This window comes from Acomys minous (genome assembly GCF_964271855.1).
Source record: "Acomys minous genome assembly, chromosome: 19".
NCBI classification, from domain to species: domain Eukaryota; kingdom Metazoa; phylum Chordata; class Mammalia; order Rodentia; family Muridae; genus Acomys; species Acomys minous.
The window spans coordinates 65,055,378-65,077,647 of NC_140499.1; the positions used below are offsets into that span (position 1 = coordinate 65,055,378).

Genomic DNA, 22,270 nt, shown 5'->3' on the forward strand with positions numbered 1-22,270 from the left:
TATCCTGGCCTCTTCATCCATAACATGGAGGGTGGGGTATGCAGCAAGTTAGAAAGTCTGACACGCTTGGAACACTTCCTAGGTCATAGCCGTTCCTTCAGTTCCGGAAGAGGAACCTGGCTTGCTGTGATAACTCGGGACTGGAGGCCTCTGGGGTGTGTCAGGGAGTCTCAGAGACCCCGGCACCACTCTAGAGACATCAGCTCCACTTTGGGCAGAAGAAGGGAGCACGGGGAAGGGGAAGCAGGCTGTTCTGCGGAGGGTGCCAGCGGAGCACCGATGGCCCTGCCAAGACTGCTACCACTGTGAGCCAATGCCAACAGAGGCACCCTGCGTGTGCCAAAACAGGTGTGGTGCTTGAGCACAGAGGGCAAACCTTCCTTCTAGATCACGGAACATGTGACCAGGTTTAGAAATGTAGTTCTCTTGGGGGAGGGGACTGAAGGCCCCCAAGTGTTTTTTTTTTTTTTCATTTTTCTGGCTCCTCTCATCTGACTCTGAGTTCCGCCCAAGGAACCCGGAGGAGGAGGCAAAGGAGGGAGTAACAGGGTGCTCTGCCCTCAAGGGGAGCCTCGGAGCTGTTGCTTGTTCCCACAGAGGGAACTGTTTGTCAAGCACGTACGATGTATGAGCAAGACACCACGCTAGACACTGTGGACAGTAGGGTGCTGAGTCTTGGTTCCTCAACAGTTGCACAAGTGCGAGCTGTCACCGGCTGCTGCCTCCTTACCCGTGCACTTATACACACAAACCCCCCAGAGAGAAGGAAGGGGGTGTCTGCAAATGCCAGGCTGCTGTCGCCTCCCTTGCTTCTTTTTCTGGAAAAGTATGCAGTCCTCACTCGCCACTTAGTTCCACTGTCTCCTAGCCCCACACCTTACTTCTGCTTACCCCCCAGACCCTGTGACCACTTTCTTTTTCATCCCTCAACCTGTCTATTCTTTCTCTCTCTCTCTCTCTCTCTCTCTCTCTCTCTCTCTCTCTCTCTCTCTCTCTCGTTTCTTTTCCTTGTTTCCTTCCTTGGGTCCTCATTCTCAGGCTCCCCAAACACCAGGCTCCCTTTCCTCCCAACCCCCAGTTTCCATCTCCTGGGTCTCCTCTTCCTCTTCCAGCACCGGGGACAGCTCCAGCCCCCGGAACAATGGACCCCACCTTAGGGCTCCTCTATAAATTCTCCATCTTAGTGTCTTGCCCAATTCCTGGTTGGGGAGTAAGGTGGGGGAAGGGCTGTTATCAACATCAGCTGCTCTTCTGGGGCGGAAAAGGAGTCAGGGTGGATAGAGATAGAAAGAGGGCGTGGCTCTTGCCTGGGTTGTGCGTCTCTCTCCAGGGTAGAGAATTTGTATTCCACCCCTGAGACTGACATCACTGATGTCAGGGGAAAGGAGGTGGGAGTGGGGAGGGGGGGTGGGGAGGGGGGAGGTTTTTGTTGAGGAGAGCGCGGCCGGAGAGCAGAGCTCCGGGACCCAGGTGACCGGGAAAGCAGGCAGCCTTAGTATCGGGAGTAGCCCGCAGCAGCCCAGGCCGGGGAACCATCCTGGGTGGGGGTGGGAGGGGGGGGTCGAGGGAGAACCTGAAGGGGGCAGGGCAGAAGGGAACCCCGGAGCCCTGCCGCCATCAGAGATCAAGCATTTGGCATCAGGGATCTTCGGACCCAGCAGAAGGATCAGCCACAAGGGAGGTGTCCTCCCTAGGAAGCCAACGAGAGAGAGTCACCTGCCCCACACCAGGAGCAGGGACCCCTCATGAGGCTGCTGGCAAGCATCTCAAGCCCCTAGACCCTCAGCCTCCTCCTTACCGCCCTGCTCTGACTCTTTCCCCATTGCCTTTGGCAGTTGTGCCTTTCCTCCGGCCCTCTGAGCCCGGGCGCTTCAGCTACCACCTAAACGCCCCAGGGCTTGGCCGCCCTGACCCCCATCCTGGGATATTTGCCAGATCTCTGGGGGGGGGGGGAGCTGGTCTGTTTGGGCTATGCCCCCTGGTGGCCTGACAGTGTCTGCCTAGACCCCTGACCCCTAGCCCTCAACTCCCCAGGCCTCCTTTGTGTGAAGAGCCCTCCTCTGCTCAGCACTGTGGTTGGGGGCCAAAGGGAAAGCCGGCCCTGCTGGGCCCCTGGGCCCTACCACCTGCCTCCTGGTTGGGCAGCTTCCCCAGTCTTTGGGCTTCTCCCTGCGCCCCCTGGCCCCTCCTCCCGGGCCGCCCCAATGAAGGAGCCGGATGCCATCAAGCTGTTTGTGGGGCAGATCCCGAGGCATCTGGAGGAAAAGGACCTGAAGCCTATCTTCGAGCAGTTTGGTCGGATCTTCGAGCTGACTGTCATCAAGGACAAGTACACCGGGCTGCACAAGGGTGAGGGGTCGGGCCAGGCTGGAGAGGAGGCGCTGAGTGGCCTGGGAGGCAGTGGGGGTGAGGGGCGGGTAAGCGTGGAGGAGGCTGGAGGGTGGGGTGGCTGGAAAGGGCTCATTTGGAAGCAGACTTCGGGTCGGGGGCCGGGACGGAGGAGCTGAATTAGAACTCAGCTGAGTGGCAGGAGACTGCAGGACGGTGTTGGTGGCACGGGGTGAACTCCAGAAGGCTTAAAAGGGCAAGTTGAGGGAGAGAGAGAGAGAGAGAGAGAGAGAGAGAGAGAGAGAGAGAGAGAGAGAGAGAGAGAGAGAGAGAGAGAGAGAGAGACTGAGACTGACAATGTGAGTAGCCCCTGATAATGTTGGGATGACCGGGCAGGTGTGCAACCTGCAAAGAGTGGATAAGAGCCAAACCAGTGCAACCCAGGACTAAAGCAAAGGAACAGAAGAGTGGGGGCGTGGAGGAGAGAAAGAGAGGACAAGGTGGCTTTTGTTTCTTTTTTGTTCTTTGTTGTTTTAATTTTTAAGACGGGGTTTCTCTGTGTACCCCCGGCTATCCTGGACTTGATCTCGAGGCCAGGCTGGCTTCAAACTCACAGCGATCCTCTGCCTAGAAGTGCTGGGATTAGAGGCGTGCGCCACCATGCCCCCGCCCAGGACAAGGCTTATGGGACTTAGAAAGTTACTAGGAAGCTGCTCCTGAGGTCTCCCCAAGGGCTGTGCTGTAGAGCAGGGTGGCTGGGGATCAGCACTTGGAGAGCTCCAAACTCTGGCAACCCAAGGCTACACTACTTCCCTGCTATCTTTGGGCCCAGGAAAAGGCACTTCCGGCTGCTGCTCTTCCTCTTCCTCCTCTGGGCACACTCCACACCAGCCTCCAGAGGGATCTGGGCACGTGAGAAGTAGGGAAAATGGACTAGGGGTGGTGATGGCCCAGATGGAGGGAGGGGAAGGCAAAGGAGAGAGAGAGAGAGACAGAAAGAGAGACAGAGACAGAGACAGAGACAGAGACACAGAGAGAGAGACAGAGAGAGAGAGACAGAGAGAGAGAGAGACAGAGAGACAGAGAGAGAGAGACAGAGAGAGACAGACAGACAGACAGAGAGAGACAGACAGAGAGAGACAGAGAGAGAGAGACACAGAGAGAGACAGAGAGACAGAGAGACAGAGAGAGACAGAGAGAGACAGAGAGAGAGAGAGAGAGAGAGAGAGAGAGAGGGATCACACTGCCCTATCTACCTCTGGCATGCCCCCCTCCCCAACCCAGCAGGCAGAAGCTATCAAGAAGGGGAAAAGCTCCCCACCCCAGCCCCTTGGGAAGGAGAAACTGAGGCCGCACCCTCACCCTGCCTCTCTGCCTGTGTCCCCTCAGGATGTGCCTTCCTGACGTACTGTGCCCGCGATTCAGCCCTGAAGGCCCAGAGCGCCCTGCACGAACAGAAGACTCTCCCAGGGGTGAGTTCTGTGTTCTGCAGGGTCTGGGGGCTGAGAGGAGCCTTAGGTGCCTGGGGACCCACCACACTCCCAGGACACTGAGCTGTTTTCCGCCTCTTCCTGACCAGGAAGTCCGTGTAGCATCCCTTTCCTTCTGTAGATGTGTGAGAAAAGAACGGTTAGTGGAGTAAATGTGACCTTTTCTGGGGAGCACACGCAGCCCCTCCCCCACTCCCCAGTCTGTTCTCAGCCCATGCTAGAGGAAGGACTTGGCTGTGTGGGAGGCAGGTAGAGTAGACCGCACAGCACACCTGTGTGTTGGAGGGAGTGCGAGGCCCCAGGCACTCTTTCGTGACTCCCGCAGGCTGGGTGGGGAGGGGGGGAAGGGAGCAGCTGCCCTGGGAGCAGGCAGCTGGGCCTGCCGGACTGTTCTGGTTTCTGAGAACCTGCTTCTGCTGCCTCACTGCCAGGAAGCACTCCAAACCAGAGGCTCGGGCCATCGAAGCGGAACAGGGCTGGAGTGCACATGGGTTTGGGGACAAGCGGGTAAGAGCAGAGCTGACACCATTTTGGAAGATCAGGCTTGACGCTACCAAGTGTGCCCAGGCCAGGGAGGTCACAGAGGTGGCTCTGAGGTGGCTTCCCTCCTGCAAGGTCACATGTCTTTGTTTCTTCCTCTGGGCTAACCTTGTACAAGTCTGGGCTGGAATGAAGAGCCGATATCAAGAAGCCTTTTGGTCCCTCTGGCCATCTATGGCCCCTGTGGCCACCTATGGTCCCTGTGGCCACCTAAAGCCCCTATGGCCACCTACGGCCCCTGTGGCCACCTATGGCCCCTGTGGCCATCTATGGTTCCTATGGCCATCTATAGTCCCTGTGTCCACCTATGACCCCTGTGTCCACCTATGACCCCTGTGGCCACCTATGGCCCCTGTGGCCACCTATGACCCCTGTAGCCATCTATAGTCCCTGTGGCCATCTATAGTCCCTGTGGCCATCTACGGCCCCTGTGGCCATCTACGGCCCCTGTGGCCACCTATGGTTCCTGTGACCATCTATAGTCCCTGTGTCCACCTATGGCCCCTGTGGCCACCTATGACCCCTATGGCCACCTAGCTGCTTCTGTTTTCTCTCAGACTGTGCCCTTCCCAAAGCCTTGGTGTCCATGGCAAACCTTTGCCTAGCACTGTCTGGGGGCTGGAGACATCCGTCCTAGCCTCCATTCCTTCCCCATGTGGGCCAGAGAATGGTACTGACCATCCATTCTCCTGAGAGGAAACAGACAAAACAGATGGAGTGGGCATATAGGAAACAGAACTGCTCATACCGCCTCCAACTTCAGACGCTCTGGAGGCCCCGCCAGCCCTCCCCACCATCTTATCCCAACCAATGGGATCAGCCGCTGCCCAGAGTAGAGGGAGGGCGCATGGGTGTGAGCTGGCACAGGGGTCTAGGGCAAACATGTGCTCAGGCACACAGGTATGTGAGCACCTGGCAGGCCAGATTAGGGAGGGGTACATGCAAGATTCTGAGTCCCAACTTCCCCTCCTTTTGTCCTCCCTGGAGGCCCCTCCCAAATCAGATTTTCACCTCCGTTGCTATGGGTTTCCTTTTCCTCATCTCAGGGCCCCTACAGGAACGGGGGAGTCAGGGAAAGGAGTCCAAAAGAGGCCCAAGTAGGGACTTGAGTGAAAGGCTGTGGGGTGGGCAGGAACTGCAGAAGCAAGTACCAGCTAGGGCCATCTCCCCTGCTGTCCCCTCCTGAGCTGCTTGTGACGCTCAGATAAAACTCTGTCGGGAGAACACTGTGGGCTGGGCGGGCACAGGAGCAGTGGAGGCTCCCTGCTAAGATTGCCTCTCCCACTCTGCTCCAGACCTCCCAAGTGACACTAAGTTCCCACGATGGCCTTTGCCACAGTTAACAGGATCCAGAGGGACTGACAGAGTTCCTAATGGGAAGTGAGGGGTACCATTCTTCCAGAGAGGATCCCATACTAAGGGGCTGAGGAAGCTGACTCAGATCAGTCAAGGGAGCAGGTGCCTTAACCAGACTCTGACTTAGTACCCTACCAAGTGCTTTCTCCTGACATTTGCCTCGTGTGTGTGTGTGTGTGTGTGTGTGTGTGTGTGTGTGTGTGTGTGTGATGTCTCTGTGCCTGTATATAGGGTGCCAGTCGATACACAGTTCTGTCAGTAACTTTTTGCTACTGTCTAATCTCCAAGCCCTGTGAGGTCTGTTTTAGCAAGTGCATTTTAGCTTGCTTCTTGTTCCCCTCTTTATCACCCAGAACCTAGAAGGTGCTACCACTTTGAGATGATGTTTCAGGCTGGCCTGTGGCTCCAGTTAGAGTCCCCAGGGTGGTTTGGTCCCACGTCCCTGAGTCTGTTCTGAGCAGGGTGTGGCCTCTCGGAAGTTGGTTGTGAGGGATCTCCTGTTGCTTGGCTTGTTTTTTCCCATCTGTTCTGGGTCACACTCCCACTCTGGAGATGTGGACTTTCCCATCAGCTTGGCGCGGGGAGGAGGGCGGGCTCTGGGACACCTGGGACAACTGTGGAGCCTGGAGTGACAGGGCTCCAGACCTGCACCCTCAAGAGAATTAGAACTTGTGAGAGAATTGTGCCTTTTGGAGGTGGGATCTTGACTGTTAATGAGAGGGGTGGAGCTGACCAGGGGCTGCTGCTGGGGACAGCAGGTCGGAGAACCTGGGGTATAAATAGCCCCTTCTGCTTTGGGAGGCCCTGAGGGCTTATCACCTGGTGGGTGGTGGCTAGGGAAGAGGCACCTGCCTGGTTGCCAGGTAAACACAGCACAGCTGGACTCAGGGGAAGGGGCAGGTGTGCCCAGGCAAGCTAACAGCCGAGCTTCCCACAGGAAGTGCCAGGCCAGGAAGGGAGGGCTGGAAGTGGGCACTGGGAGAACCGGGGAGCCCTCTGTGAGGGTGCTGGGGGGGTGCTTCGGTCTACAAGGCCCATCCTGTGGTCTGTGCTGTGTCTCTGTGAGAAGGCACATCCGCTGTGGGTATTTATTGATATGCTATTTTTGTGCTGGGAGCCTGTGCAGGGAGGACACCACATTATTTCTCTCCCGGGTTCTCAGTCTCGGAGACAATCAGCAAACTCACAGAGACTTGTTGGGAAGGGCAAAGTGCCAATCTAAGAATGCCCCATGTTGTGGCCCTGGTTCCGTCGGATCTATATCTTGAGAGATGGATGTGGCAAAGTGCTGTGGTGCACGGGAGGGAATTTCCTGTTTTGGGTACGGTACAGAAGCAGAGGTGAATGACCGTATGTTTCTAGCCCATAGACCTACACACACACACACACACACACCCCTCCCTTAGGAGACTGAATCTCCGCATGGGATAATCCCAGATTGGTAGAAGGTAAAGCTGGAAGCAGATTGGCAGGAGGATTTAGGTGACTGTGACCCCCACCCTACCCCCCACCAGCTGCTCACAGATCCAGAGATTTGGGGGTAGGAAGGCTAGAGGGGGAGATGAGCCTTAGGTTTGATCCAAGGCTGTGGAGTACAGGGGCTGTATTTCCGCATTTCTCTAAGTTAACTGATGTCAACTCAGAGTCCCCAGATGCTAGAGCACGAGAGCCGAGCAGCCCCTGACTGCAGACTTCCTGGTCTAGCCTCCTGTTTTACAGGGGAGAAGCTGGTCTAGCCTCCTGTTTTACAGGGGAGAAGCTGAAGGTTAGAGGGCACAGGTGGGGAGAGGCGGGGAGAGGCAGGGCTCCTTGGACCTAGGTCTCCTCTCAGTTAAGCAACTTTCCTTAGAGCACCTTTCAGCTACGCCCCACTCTTAGCATGTAAACGAATGCCCCATGTATGCTTTTGGTCACTGGAATTAAGACTGCCCCCACCATCACCTGAGTGAGGAGACTGGGTGTGAGACCCCAACGGTCACCATCCTCAGCAGCAAGGGAGGCCCAGTGCCTGACCACTGAACGCTTCTTCCACGTAACAGTTACTACTGCTGGGCTCGCCATCTTGGTCAAGGAGATCAACCTGTGGGAGTTATTTCCCAAGTCCACTCACCAAACAAGACACGGAGGGCAGGACTAGGGATCTTTCTATGCACACTGAAGACTGAACAAAGGGTGGAACTGTGGTGTCAGGGAGAAGGGAGAGCTCTGGAGGGCTCCTGAGCCAGGGAGGCTTGCAAAGAAGCACGGATGGCCTCCACTCCCTCGGCGCCTTCTCAGCTTTTCAGATACCAAGGAGTGGTTGTGGAGGCAGAAGGCAGGAGAACTAACAGTATGACCCCAGCAGGGCTCACTCCACGTACCTCCTTCCAGGACCAGGAAGCTTTCCTGGGCCCCTCCCCCACCTCCCAGCCCCCACCCAATCCCCTACCCCGCCCCCCAGCATACCCTGTTCCCACACACACCTCCCTCCTCCAGTCCTTCTCTGCGTGTGTGGAGAAGCAGAAGTGATGACGTCACCACGGTCGCTAGGGCGACGGGGACGGATAAATCAGGCTGAGTGGGTGGTTGCCATGGTGCGCATTCTCCCGTTGCCACGGAGACTGGGCATCTGCTCCCTTTGTGCTGCCCGAGTGCCTTCCCCCTGGGGTCAAGGGGTGTAGGGGAGCAGAAAGACAGGCAGACACACCTCCCGTGATCAGAGGGAATTCTAGGCCTCTGTGGGGATCTCCCTCAATCTTCCTTGGGGGGTCTTCATGGGATAGTCTCTGTTTGCTCCTACTTTGCAGAATGGAGGCAGCTCTGGCTGATCAGTCCCTTGATTGATCTCTGGCTCAAGACCTGGGTCCTATGCGAAGGCCTTTCTTGCCTAAGGGAGCAACACCTATGGGTGGCCCAGGCACTCTGAGGCCAACCTGAGCCCAGAGTTGCACCTCATGGACGTCTTCCAACCCATCCCCTCTTCCCAAAACCTCGAACCTCTTCAGGTCTGAACTCTAGATAAGCCTGGCCCTACCTTTTCCCTCCCCTTAACTTAGAGGCCTGAGGCAACCTTGCTCCCTTCAGTCTCTTACCCTCTCAGCCGGGGAGGGCTCTTGATGTTCCAAGGAGGTCCTGGCAGCTTCTTTTCTTCTCTCCTCTAGATGAACAGGCCGATCCAGGTCAAGCCGGCCGACAGCGAGAGTCGAGGAGGTAGGTTCTACAACTTTGGACTTTGCCCCTTGAAGGACCAGGAGGGCAGCCTGTCTTGAGAAAGGAAGTCTGGTAATGCTGAAGAATTTATCTGCTGAGGTTGGGGCTAAGGAATGGGTGGGTGTGGTGGGAGGTGGCGAGGTCTGTAGAGAATGACAGAACTGAGGTCAAGCAGAGTTCAGGGCTTCAGAGCTGACCACTACACGTTACTGGATGCCCCCCGCCCCCGACTCCCAGCTAGCACCCTGTCACACCCTAGAGCCATCGTTCCCCAGGATGGGGGGTAAGTGGTGTTAGGAGCAACAGGTGCAAGTGACATAAAGGGTTGGGAGAGTGGTCAGGAAGCCCTGAACATTGCGCCCCTCCTATGCCCCACCTCCCAGAAGACCGGAAGCTCTTTGTGGGGATGCTAGGGTTGGGAGAGTGGTCGTGAGGCCCTGAACATTGCTCCCCTCCTATGCCCCGCCCCCAGAAGACCGGAAGCTCTTTGTGGGGATGCTAGGAAAGCAGCAGACAGATGAGGACGTCCGGAAGATGTTCGAACCATTTGGGACCATAGACGAGTGCACTGTGCTCCGGGGGCCAGATGGTACCAGCAAAGGTAGCCCTCCCTCTCCCTCCTCCCGCAGGACCCCCTAGGGTGCCTTCGCGGTAGGCTCTCAACCCCTCTCGTCCTCCATCCCAACCACTCACTCTAGGCTGTGCCTTTGTGAAGTTCCAGACTCATGCTGAGGCCCAGGCCGCCATCAATACCCTTCACAGCAGCCGGACCCTGCCGGTGAGCCCCAGTGCCCCCTTCCTGGTCGCCCCCACCCCACCCCTGTGACGCCCCTGCCTCCACTGGCCTACTTGCCAGGCCTTGGCACAGAGCAAAAATCCCTTTCAGGATAGGGATTCTAATTGATTTCTTCCTTAGTTTTTGCAAAAAAATCAATGACTCAAAGGCCACACCCCCATTCTTCCCGTCCAAATTCCCTTGCTCTCCGATAGGCATTCTCCGCAGACTAGTTGTGCCTAATTCAAGTCAGATTAAAGGATGAGGACAGGTGTACAGGGGCAGCTCTCGGGCGGGTCCACCTGTCCCAAGGAATGAGGCCAGGAAAGCCACCGTGCAGATAGGGAAGGGGGAGAGAAAGAGAGGAGAGAGACAGAGACAGAGACAAACAGAGAGACAGAATGAGAGAGAATGCAGTGAAAGAGGAGAGAGGTAAAAGGAGAGAGAGAGAGAGAGAGAGAGAGAGAGAGAGAGAGAGGAGAGAGAGGAGCTAAAATGTCTGGATTATATAGTGAAGAGCCTCGGGGGAGAGGAAGCCCCGCCCCCTGGGCTGGAAAGGTCAGGTAGGGACTGAGGGATTCTGGGACAACCTGGAGGCCAGGTCTAATGTCATATGATAGGCACCTCAGCCTCCAGTCCCGGGTCTGAACCCCAACACTCTCCTCTCCAACCCCCTCCATTCCTTAGCCCTTTCTGGTCTCCCGTCTCTTCTCTACCCTCCCATCCCCACGTCATTTCCTGGGGTGTCAGGACCCTTGCTTAGAGGCCCCGCCTGCTCAGCCCATGCAGGTGCTGCTGTCCCTGAAGGCTAGTGTTGGGTCAGTTGAGTGTGAGCGGGAGTTCCTAGCTGGAACCAGAAGGCGTGGGGACAGGCATTGAGCAGGAAGAGAACTGAGCAGCTGACTCTGGACCCTCTCACTTCTGAGAGACCAGGACTCTCTGACAATCCTTGCAAACGTGCCGATTTGGGTTGGCTTTGATTTGGCTCAGGCTGGCACCAAAATGTGTAGTGGCATCCACTGAACACACCCGGAGACCTGGGGTGTGGGCCAGAGTCAAGGCAGGGAGACGGTGCAGCTGTCAGATTAACAGTCCCCACAGCTAATACACTGTGGGTCCTCAGCACGGTCGTCCCTCAGTGCTGTCCTTTCCGCTCCCACAGGCCTGCCCTTAACCTCACATTCCTCAATTCTATTTAGCCTTTACCTACTCCAGTGCAGGGGATGGTGGGGTTAGAAGCTCCCCGTTTGGACTGGGCACTGTAATGGCTGTACTCCCGAGGAGGCCTGAGGCCGGGCGAGGCCCCCAGGGAGTGGACGCTGACTCTTCTGTGACATGTGGGGCCCATGCCCAGGGTGCCTCATCCAGCCTGGTGGTAAAGTTTGCTGACACAGAGAAGGAGAGAGGTCTCCGCCGAATGCAGCAGGTGGCTACCCAGCTGGGCATGTTCAGCCCTATTGCCCTCCAGTTTGGAGCCTACAGCGCCTACACCCAGGCCGTAAGCATAACGCCCTTCCCTGACCCCCAGTGCTAGATCTTGCTCATGTCCGTGTCTCTCCTGGCCCACCCTCCAAACACCAAAGCAGTGGGTAGGAGGAGGCGGTGAGCATCAGTGCTGGGAGCCAGGCAACACTCTCCTCTCCCCCATCCTCAGCTGATGCAGCAGCAGGCGGCCCTGGTAGCAGCTCACAGTGCCTACCTCAGCCCTATGGCCACCATGGCTGCCGTGCAGATGCAGCACATGGCCGCCATCAATGCCAATGGCCTCATAGCCACCCCCATCACTCCATCCTCAGGTAAGGCCCGTGCTAGGCAGGTGGGGCCAGGAACAAACACAGTTGGGTGGGGGAGTGACAACATGGTGGCAGTGAGTAGGGGAAGCCATGGACGGGGTCCAGGGGTCGGAGAATGGCCTGCACACTTAACTCTGCCCCCGCCCTCCCCCACCCCCACCCCCAGTTTTGCCAAGCTGGTTCTCTGCATCTGTGCGCCTACCTCTCTGCTCTGTCGCTGTCATTTTCTCCCTCCTAGGAACCAGCACCCCTCCTGCCATTGCTGCCACGCCTGTCTCTGCCATCCCTGCTGCCTTGGGTGTCAATGGCTACAGTCCGGTGCCCACCCAGCCCACGGGGCAGCCTGCCTCTGATGCTCTGTATCCCAACGGGGTTCACCCTTACCCAGGTGGGGCTCTCTGCCTGCCCGCCCTGCTCCACCAGCCATCCAGGCCACCACTCCCATTGCTGGCAGCCAGGGCACACCTTCCCTTTCCAACCTCAGGGCTTAAGGTGTTTTTTCTTAGTCTCTTCCTGGGCAGACTGCTCCCCGGGCTCTTTTCTTTTTCTTTTTTTCCCCTCTTTCTTTCTTTCTTTCTTTCTTTCTTTCTTTCTTTCTTTAAGTGTTTTTGAGACAGGGTCTCTCTGTCTGGCCCTGTCTGGCCCAGAACTCACTGTATAGGCTAGACTGGCCTTGAACTCAGAGATCTGCCAGCCTCTGCCTTCTGAGTACCAGGATTGGAGGCATTAGCCACTGTGCCCGGCATCCTCCGGGTTCTTGGCTAGGGCAGCTGAGGCTCAGAGAGGTGAAGCAACTTGAGGAGGGTGGCAAGTCAGTCCCAGCCTTGTCCCCCCAACACTGGGCTCTCCCCTTTCTTACTGCCATATGCATCTCCCTTCTCGTCTCGCCCTCCGCCCCCCAGATGAGGCTCTGTCTGCTGAGAGAAGTGCTGGTGGGGTGCCCAGTGTGTCCCAGGCCCACTCATGGCTTGTGATGCTCTCTGCAGCCCAGAGCCCCGCAGCCCCCGTGGACCCTCTCCAGCAGGCCTATGCAGGAATGCAGCATTACACAGGTGAGGCTCGCTAGCCCAGGCCCTGCCCATGTGGGAGAGATGCATGAGGAAAACAACTTAGACGCTATACGTCTGCACTCCTATGACCAAACCTCTGCCCACCACACCCTCAGGCCTTCCTGACCAGCTGTGCTGCCCTGTGAGAACGGATGCTCAGGGGGGGCGGTATACCCAGGGCTTGGTCCGAGGCAGCCCCTTCCCTGACAATCTCTCAGCCTGTGGATTCCGCTAGTTTGGGCTGGGGAGGGAGACAAGGCTGGTTGTGAGGAGCCAGGGGAACTCCATTAGTTTTCTCTGTCTTCACCACCCCAGCAGCGTACCCTACAGCCTACAGCCTGGTTGCACCTGCGTTCCCGCAGCCTCCAGCCCTGGTCGCCCAGCAGCCCCCTCCACCACCTCAGCAGCAGCAGCAGCAGCAGCAGCAGCAGCAGCAGCAGCAGCAGCGGGAAGGTGCCAGCCTGGGGCAGGGTCCTGATAGCTGTGAATCTGCAGGGATAAGAAAGCCCACGTTGTGGGCTTGGGTACTCCCGGATGGCTCTGTGCCAAACCCAGCTCGGGGCCCCGAGTGTGAGGAGGGGCCAGGATCGGTGGCCGCTCCAGCCTGCACCCCCAGTCTCTGAGCTGCCCCTTCTGTCTCCTCTGCTGCCACCCAGGCCCCGATGGCTGCAACATCTTCATCTACCACCTGCCCCAGGAGTTCACGGACTCAGAGATCCTCCAGATGTTTGTCCCTTTTGGTCATGTCATCTCAGCCAAAGTCTTTGTTGACCGGGCCACCAATCAGAGCAAATGTTTTGGTAAGAATATAATGAGATCCAAAAGACACAGTATGGACATTTTTGTTTGAGCTCTAACTTTAGAACAAAGCCTGTCACATTTGAAGGCATTTCAGGGTCTCAGTGAACTCAGTATTTGAAAGCCTGAGTATCCAAGGCCACAAAGTAACTATCTCTGACACATCCACCACCCCATGCAGGTGCCACCCAAGCCCCTCTCTTCTTGTAGAGGAGTCACAGCTTCATTTTGGTTCTTAAGGACCAGCCTTGGGGCTAGATATGTAGCCCTGAAAACGTTTAGTGGCATAAGGTCCTAGGTTCTATTGCACACATGTGCTCGTGCGCACACACATACACACACACACACACACATGCAGAGACAACTCAATTTCATTAAGTGTGGGGATACTAGATTTTAAAAGAACGTAGGTTTCTGTTGCGTTCCTGTCTTTGAAAGCCTGCTACAGGCTATTGCTTCAAATGTCATTTACAGGGTTTCCAAAAAGATTTCTGAGAGCTCTCAGGGTGAGGAAGGGGTCACCCTTCAAAGACCGCTGGAAAGCACATGCTAGTTTGTGTGACTGGCTGGACCAGATTCGCTCATTAAGTCCATCATTGACAAACTATTTCTGAATGCCTACTATCTGCCAGGCAGGTTTCTAGGTGTTAGAGACGCTCGGAAGAAGTAGGGTGGTGCTGGGAAACCAAACAAGCCCTGACCCTATGGCAGGACAGAAATGCAGGGCTGGGCCGGGCCTCATGGCCTTCTCACCTCAGGCTTTGTGAGTTTCGACAATCCGGCCAGCGCCCAGGCGGCCATCCAGGCTATGAACGGTTTCCAGATTGGCATGAAGCGCCTCAAAGTCCAGCTAAAGCGGCCTAAGGATGCAAACAGGCCCTACTGAGGGCTTCAGGTGGGTGCTGCTCCTGTCCTGTGATCTCAGCTGCAGGCTCCACACACTGCAGCCACACCCTTAAAAGTCCCCTACCCTGTTCCTCTCTCTACTGCCACACCTGATGCGGCCATGAGGGATTGGGATCTGGGGCCACTCCCCCAGCTACTGTTCAGTCGGCTGTGTCTCCCACTACACACACACACACACACACACACACACACACACACACACACCCAGACACACACACCCAGACACAGACACAGACAGACACACACACACACACAGAGATACACACACAGACACAGACACACCCAGACACACACCCAGACACAGACACACACAGACAGACACACAGACACATACACAGACACACACACAGACACACAGACACACATACACATACACACTCACAGACACACACCCACAGACACATAGACACAGACACACACCCACAGACACAGACACACACCCACAGACACACACACACACACACACACACACACACACACACACACACACAAACCACCACGGAGAGTCAAGTCTACACTTATGTCTGCTCTTAAGTTTTCCACAGTATCCGGTCTTGTTTGTGTGGTCAGCGTCCATGTGTCTGTGTCTTTCTCTTCCTGGTTTTTCTTTGGGTTAGGTGGAATTAGTGGAGTAGGTTTGGGGGCTGGTTTAGAGGACTGGAGGGTCTCACAGCCTCTTGATTTTTGACACCTGCGCTCCCGGGGAAGTGGAGACACACCAGTTCCCACTGCCCTGAACTGCAGGTGATTTTCCCAGGGCGGTGGATTCTGGGGCAGAAGATGCTGATGGGAGTGGGTGTGGCTTGGCTTGGTGGAGGACGTGAAATTGCCCCTGCCTGGGGATTGTACCGAGCAGGCCCCAGCCCAGTGTAGGCTACCATCCAACCTTGGGGCGCAGACCTGAGAGCCCTGTCTACCTTTGATTTGTTTAATCTCCTTTGGACCAAACCTTGAAAAATCACAACCCAAGAACAATACCCACATTTCTGTTTCTCCCCTTTCCCCCCCAATCCTGGCTGCTTAACTCCCCCCACCCTGGGGGCCCCCAGCCCAGGGTCCGTGTCCATTGTCGGCTGAAGCCCCCATCCCGGACCCCTGCTCCGGGCCCCTGTAAGTTGCATGGAACGAGCGTGTTGTCTTTGGAGCCAATTGTTTGTTACCTGGGGAGGGGCTGTGGAGGGAAGCGCCCCCCCAGCCCAGGCTCAGGGCCGGGGGCAGCTCGCGGGATGTGCTTGGTCAACAGTGGTTGGTGACTGTGGTCTGTGGTCTGTGCATTCTTCTCTTGCTTCCTTTGTTCCTTTCCAAAAAAGGAATGAGAAACACTATCTAAGGTCTGGGGGTGGTGTCACCCTGTGACACTCCATCCCTAAGCCCGCCCTGGGTCACCCCAGCCTCTGCAGATGCTCCCCTCTCTCCAGGTGTCTGTCTTGTCCATGCACCCTCTTCCCCTTCCTCCGAGTTACCTCTGCCTGCCTGTTCTGCTCCTTTCTTTGCTTCTCTCCCCATCTAGCCCTGATTCCACCTTCCAGTCCATTTTTGACTTGTTTCTTCCTATTAGCCTGTTTCTATTCTGCTCCGCCCCTCCTCCTGCCCCGCCCCTCCTCGGGCTCCTCCCCTCCTCCTGCCCCGCCCCTCCTCGGGCTCCTCCCCTCCTCCTGCCCCGCCCCTCCTCGGGCTCCTCCCCTCCTCCTGCCCCGCCCCTCCGCCTCCGCCCCTCCTTCCTTGTTTCTCTATCCCTGCTTGATCCCCTCAAAGCTGGAGGGATGGGGGAGGTGAGCGGCCGGTTGCTCTGTTGGGACAGGCCTTTCTCAGGTGCCATCACTCCCTGCCACCCCCGCCTTCCCCGGAACCCGTGACCTGTGCTAACATCTTCCTTGTGTTTGACTCATGTCTCCTTCCTTCACAGGTCTGGAGATACCAGAGGAAGGGGCACTTCACGCCCTCTTCCCATGACTGGCCCGGCCTTCCCTGCACATCTGCCTTGGGCCTTGATTGGACGCTAGGGCAGAAGCTGCTTCCGGCCCTGAGGGCCCAGGCCCTGGCTCACTCCCACCACCTTGCCTCTCTGAAGGGCCATGGCTTTGCTACCCTGGCCTATTTCCTCCCCAGTGCCCTTTTGGCCTCTGTGAGGAAAGAAGGAATAGGCTTGAAGGTTCAGGGGTATCTGCCTTTTGCTAAGGCTCCTGAGCTGGGCCTCTGCACCCACTGTTCGCACTTGCCTCCCCTCGGTGGGCCTGGAGTAGCTGCACAGGTCCAGGAGGGCAGGAGGGCAGCAGGGAGCCCTCACCCCAGCCTCTTCCACACAGCAGGGGCTTCTCAGAAGCTGGCTCTCACATTCCCTCCACCCTCAGCTAGAGGTAGGATGTCTCCAAATCCTGGGCTCCCTGCCCTAAAACTCACTGCCTCCCCCAAGGGCCCCCTCCAAGGAGGGTGTGGGGGAGCCCCGAGGGCTGCCTCTCTGCCAGTCAGTCACAGAGACCCTTCTTTCATGAGGAAAAGACCTTCCCCTTCCTAAAAATGTTTACAGTCTCTGCTGGCCCCTCCATGTAAATACGTGACTACCAGGGCATTACCCAGCCCACCCAGCCAGACGCTGCCATCTCTCTTTCTGGGAGTTTAGACAATGTTGCCCTTGGAATTTTTTTCTCTTGATTTCTCCTTTTGCTTTGGGGGGGTAATTGGGTATTTGGGGGGAAGGGTGTGGGGAGGGCTAAAGGGGTTTATTACCTGACCATTTTCTTTAGGAAGAAGAGGTTTTAGGGAAAAGAATCCGGGGTGGGGGTGGGATGGTCCAGGGCGAGAAGAGGGCGTTCGATCTCTGACAGTTCGCTACATTTCACTTATTTATTTATTGAGTTTTACTTTTAAAGAGTTGGTCTTTTCTGTCTAAATAAAGAAAACAATTAAAAGCATCAAATACGAGTCTTGGAAGGTTGAGGTAGGTTGTTCACATTGGGGAAGGAGATGGAGGGAAACAGAGACTGTGGTTTGTGAGACAAAGCTTTCGTGGTAGGTCAAGCCCTCGCTGTGTTCAGACCTTGCTCATAACTTCAGGATCCTATTCTGCTTATCTTTGGGGTTTAATTCTAGAATGTTCTTTAGAGCCAAGCACAGGGGAAAGAATGCAGATGAGTAGAGGCAAGCACTGGTCAGCAGGCCTCTCCCTGTACCCCACCATGCCCCTCTGAAGGCTGGGGTCTTGTTTCAGGGGACATTGGGAGCTAGGCTGAAATGCCCCCACTGTTGTTTATGGTCCTGTGCTGGCCCCTAATGCTCATTTCCTCATTTCCCAGCAGCCCTGCGGGGCAGGGCATAGAAAGGGACGAAGGCAGTCTGAAGGTTAGCTCCTTCCCCCAGAGTCCCAATGCCGGAAGAGAGCCACGAGACTGTGTCCTCACCTGCTGCTGCCTGGTAAGGAGCCACAGCAGTATCAAGCAAGCTACTGGCAGAGCTCCAGCCAGCAGAAGGTCTCAATGTCAACCATGATTCTTTTCTAAGAACAGCTGTTGGCTCACAGGGGTCACATGGTGTAGTCTCCTTTTACTGTGTACCACCCACCTGCTTATAGGTAGCTCCTCTCTGCTGGCAACCTGCCCCCATCAAGTTATGATCTGGCCTCAGGTAGAGTTGCTCAGTTAAGGTATGACTGCAGGCTGGGCGTGTAGCTCAGTGGTAGGGACACTTGCCAAGGGAGCATGAAAAGGAAGGGGACAGTGGGTGAGGAAGAGAAACTGCACGCATGTGTAAAACTTCACCGCTAACCCCTCCTCTCCCAGCTCTTCTCCTCTTAGCTCAGCTTCTAATGGTTTAAAAGAAGTCAGCATGGCAGCGCGTGGCCCTAATTCTAGCACTTGGGAGGCTGAGGCAGAGAACGCAGGAGTTTGAGGTCAGCCTGGAACAGACAGACAGGCAGACACACACACACACACACACACACACACACACACACACACACACACACACACACACACACACAGCACTATGGAGACGTGGGTGTGACTTCAAGGAAAAGCATGTCTTAGTGTGTTAGAGATCAGGAATGGGGTGGCGTTCATAGGGCTTTTCTTGTGAGCAAAAGCTGAGAAGTAACTTAGGGGGCTCACGCTCGTCGCTGGGGGTGGGTTGGGGAACAGACCATGCTGGTGGGAGGCTGCTCGCTGATAGCTTGGAGCAGCTGTCTGTTCATGGTCTTTTCCTTTTTCACTCAGTGTGGGCCCATGGGACAGTGCCATCCACATTCAGGGTGCCCTTCTCAGCTCCTCCTCTCTGGACATGCTCCTAGGTGGGTTTTCAATCCAGTCAGGCAGACAATGAAGATGAAAGGCTCTAGGCAGGCTCTCGAGCTAATAATGCAGCCCTGAGATCTTGGCGATAGGTTATGTGCACCTGACAGCAGGTGTTAGGCCAATGGGAGCTGGTGGTTAGTGAGCTGGTGGGTGGTTAGTGGGCTGGTGGGTGGTTAGTGAGCTGGTGGGTGGTTAGTGAGCTGGTGGGTGGTTAGTGAGCTGGTGGGTGGTTAGTGGGCTGGTGGGTGGTTAGTGAGCTGGTGGGTGGTTAGTGGGCTGGTGGGTGGTTAGTGAGCTGGTGGGTGGTTAGTGAGCTGGTGGGTGGTTAGTGGGCTGGTGGGTGGTTAGTGGGCTGGTGGGTGGTTAGTGGGCTGGTGGGTGGTCAGTGAGCTGGTGGTTAGTGAGCTGGTGGGTGGTTAGTGAGCTGGTGGTTAGTGAGCTGGTGGGTGGTTAGTGAGCTGGTGGTTAGTGAGCTGGTGGGTGGTTAGTGAGCTGGTGGTTAGTGAGCTGGTGGGTGGTTAGTGAGCTGGTGGGTGATTAGTGAGCTGGTGGGTGGTCAGTGAGCTGGTGGGTGATTAGTGGGCTGGTGGGTGGTCAGTGAGCTGGTGGGTGGTTAGTGGGCTGGTGGGTGGTCAGTGGGCTGGTGGGTGATCAGTGGGCTGGTGGGTGGTCAGTGGGCTGGTGGGTGGTCAGTGGGCTGGTGGGTGGTCAGTGGACTGGTGGGTGATCAGTGGGCTGGTGGGTGGTCAGTGGGCTGGTGGGTGGTCAGTGGGCTGGTGGGTGGTCAGTGGGCTGGTGGGTGGTCAGTGGGCTGGTGGGTGGTCAGTGGGCTGGTGGGTGGTCAGTGGGCTGGTGGGTGGTCAGTGGGCTGGTGGGTGGTCAGTGGGCTGGTGGGTGGTCAGTGGGCTGGTGGGTGGTCAGTGGGCTGGTGGGTGGTCAGTGGGCTGGTGGGTGGTCAGTGGGCTGGTGGGTGGTCAGTGGGCTGGTGGGTGGTCAGTGGGCTGGTGGGTGGTCAGTGAGCTGGTGGGTGGTTAGTGGGCTGGTGGGTGGTTAGTGAGCTGGTGGTTAGTATTTGTGAACTTCCCCAGAGCCACCTCAGCTCTAGAACAGGTCGTAGGTCAGAACAAAGATGAAAGGGGAGTTTCAAACCAGGTGTCTCTTCCCACAGCGCCTCAGGGATTGCCTCTGCTGTACACTAAGAACTTGCTGAGGTAAAAAGAGTGTTGGTGCCATGTTAGCAGAAGAGAGGACAAAAAACCCAGCACTAAGGGAAATGTCCCGGTAGGAGACTAAGGTTGACAAGGACACGGCAGGGGGAAAGCCCTAATGAGTTCAAGCAGTTCTCTCCCCTTTCCTGTTTTTAAGCTGGGAAGTAATACCCAGGATGTGGGTGAGGTGCCGGGCCTTGCCAGCTCAAGGCGTGACCTTTTTCAGTGAGCCTTTCACTTCTCCCAAGTATTTGTGACCCAAGAATTCCCTTATGGCCACACTTCAGTATCTTGTCCAAACATGAGCACTGGATTGTCCTGACTCAAAGTCTCGGTTCCCAGGAAAGCTTTTTTCCTCGGTTTTCAGCCTCTGTTTTTATTACTTACTGAGACAGGGTTTCTCTGTGTAGTCCTAGAAGTTCTGGAACTCACTCTGTAGACCAGGCTGACCTCGAACTCAGAGATCCATCTGCCTCTGCCTCTGGAGTGCTGGGATTAAAGCGGTGCGCCACCACTGGCAGGCTCAGCCTCTATCTTTAAACATTTACTTAATGAGCACACACACATGCATGTGCCAACGCTCAAGCGCTGGTTAAAGGGCACCTTTTGGAAGGGGGCCATTCTCTTTTCACCATGTGGGTCTTGGGGGATCGAGTTAGGTCATCAGGTGTGGCCGGCAAGCTCCTTCACCACTACATTGTCTTGGTGGTCCACTGAGTCACACGTCACTTAGAACGGTCTCTGGATCTCTGTGTAGTCGCAAACTTGGACTCCTGCTCCTCCTGCCCCCACGTCACACGCTCTGGGATCACAGGTGTGCACCACGGCATGGGGCTCCCTGCTTCTTTGTTTCTCCAAGAGGCTACCTTCTCTTGCCAAACGCGAGATTCCCCTCCAGCGGACTGCACCTCTCACCTGCTCAGTACGGCAAGTCCCTGCTACCTGCCCCTCACTTTGCTCCGGGACTCATTTTGGCACTTCCTCTTTCTCTTAGTTCTCCTGCTAACAAACATTGCCACATGTACCCACTCATGTCCACGCCTGGCCTTCAACCGACTTCCTCAGCAGCCTCTGCTCTGGGGAGAAATGGCTGAGGCAGGGTAGCCGCCACGGGCTGAGACCACAGGAGCGCGGCCTCTCGGGGCTCCCCACACCCACTGCCCCGCTAAGAGGTCTGCGGTCTGCTGCTCTGCCTCCACATTCCGCCACCTGCTCATCTACATCTGACCTGTTTTCCAGAGTCAACCTTTAGCTCACTAACGTTCACTGAGTGACTTTCATGGGCCTCGTTCATTGCTATGGGCCTAAATAGATGCCCTTCCTAAACCAGAAGATGCTTAGGAGCGGCCACTGGGGCTGGAAAGACGGTTTAGCCATTAAAAGTGCTGCTTGTTCTTGCAGAAGACCCAGGTTTGAGTCCCAGTACCCACAGAGTGACTTACAGTGGCCTGTAATTCCAGTAACAGAAGATCCCGACTCACACATGTACACATATACACATAAAAAAGAAATCTTTAAAGAAATGGCTCCTGGTAGCACATGTCTTTAATCCCAGCACTCAGGGAGGCAGAGGCAGGTCTGTCACTGTGAGTTCGAGGCCAGCCTGGTCTACAAAGCGAGTCCAGGACAGCCAAGGCTACACAGAGAAACCCTGTCTCAAAACAAACAAACAAAACAAAACAAAATTATTATTTTTGGTAATTTCAGACAGGGTTTCTCTGTGTGCGCGCGCACAAACACACAGACACACGTAGCACACGTAAACACGGCGGTGGGAGAGTCCTTACCTCTACTGCACTCTTGGACACACCCTGTAGTCTGCCGAAATACAACTCACTGTGCTCTGGACAAGCATGGTCTTTCCTACTCCAGGTTTCTCCATTCTCCATGCTGCGGTGTCTTGTACGTAATAGCCCAATACTGTTTGAAACCTGCTTGATGAAACCTTGCTCATGTTACATTATAGTCACATTAAATATCACTGTAAGGCTTCCTTTATAGCTTTATCCTAAGTCTAAGATGTATTATATATCCTGTATATGTGCATGCGATACAACTGATGTGTGTGCAGAGGGTAACTTGTAGAAACCGGTTTTCTCTTTCCACCATGTAGGACCCAGGATTCTCACTCAGTTGTCAGCCTTGGTGGCGAGCATCTTTACCTACTGAACCATCTTGCCCCTTCCCTCAGTTTTGAGACAGGATCTCACATGGCCCCGAGCGTGCTCTGTAGCTGAAGTTGTCTTGCACTGCTCATCTTCCCGTGTCCTGAGTCTGGGGTTGTAGGCATGTAGCACCACGTCTGGGCCTTTTATTACAGTCCTCGGAGCCCTGAGCCTTTCACTGTGGACCATGAGCCTGTCTCCTCGGTGAGGCTGTGAGCAGCACTCCTGTATCTACTGCAGCATCTCACAAAAGGCCCGCCCAGTGTTGACTGGAACCTCTGTAAATATACTTCTATAATTCTACCTTTCATGGTTCTTTCCTATTAAAGAGAAAACATTTATTTTATATGTTTAGTGGTCAGTGGCATAGTATTTAAGACTCTAAAC

At 55.7% G+C, this 22,270-nt stretch overlaps 1 protein-coding gene across 13 annotated transcripts; it reads left to right on the forward strand.

The window, feature by feature from the left end:
* The first annotated feature begins 142 nt into the window (after window positions 1-142).
* Window positions 143-22,229, forward strand: CELF3 (CUGBP Elav-like family member 3). Of its 13 annotated transcripts, none has more exons than XM_084768809.1 (14): window positions 143-348; window positions 2,244-2,349; window positions 3,718-3,800; window positions 8,855-8,903; window positions 9,376-9,504; window positions 9,602-9,681; window positions 11,033-11,176; window positions 11,333-11,474; window positions 11,710-11,859; window positions 12,374-12,523; window positions 12,836-12,973; window positions 13,177-13,320; window positions 14,077-14,213; window positions 16,131-17,133. In XM_084768809.1, the coding sequence occupies exons 4-13, from the start codon at window positions 8,855-8,857 to the stop codon at window positions 14,202-14,204; spliced, it is 1,254 nt and encodes a 417-aa protein (XP_084624935.1). In that variant the 5' UTR covers window positions 143-348; window positions 2,244-2,349; window positions 3,718-3,800; the 3' UTR covers window positions 14,205-14,213; window positions 16,131-17,133. The 13 variants fall into 13 exon arrangements, 12 of the variants coding, with proteins under 12 accessions (XP_084624935.1, XP_084624937.1, XP_084624938.1 ...); XM_084768811.1 differs by lacking the exon at window positions 143-348 and adding an exon at window positions 1,405-1,470; XM_084768812.1 differs by lacking the exon at window positions 143-348 and adding an exon at window positions 1,435-1,470 and having other exon boundaries at window positions 2,035-2,349.
* The last annotated feature ends 41 nt before the right edge of the window (window positions 22,230-22,270 follow it).

Coding starts and splice junctions, on each gene's coding strand:
- CELF3 (XM_084768812.1), top strand. CDS start 2,205: ATGAAGGAGCCGGATGCCATCAAGCTGTTTGTGGGGCAGATCCCGAGG. Junction 2,350..3,717: donor GTACACCGGGCTGCACAAGG/GTGAGGGGTCGG, acceptor GTGTCCCCTCAG/GATGTGCCTTCCTGACGTAC. Junction 11,177..11,332: donor ACAGCGCCTACACCCAGGCC/GTAAGCATAACG, acceptor CCCCATCCTCAG/CTGATGCAGCAGCAGGCGGC.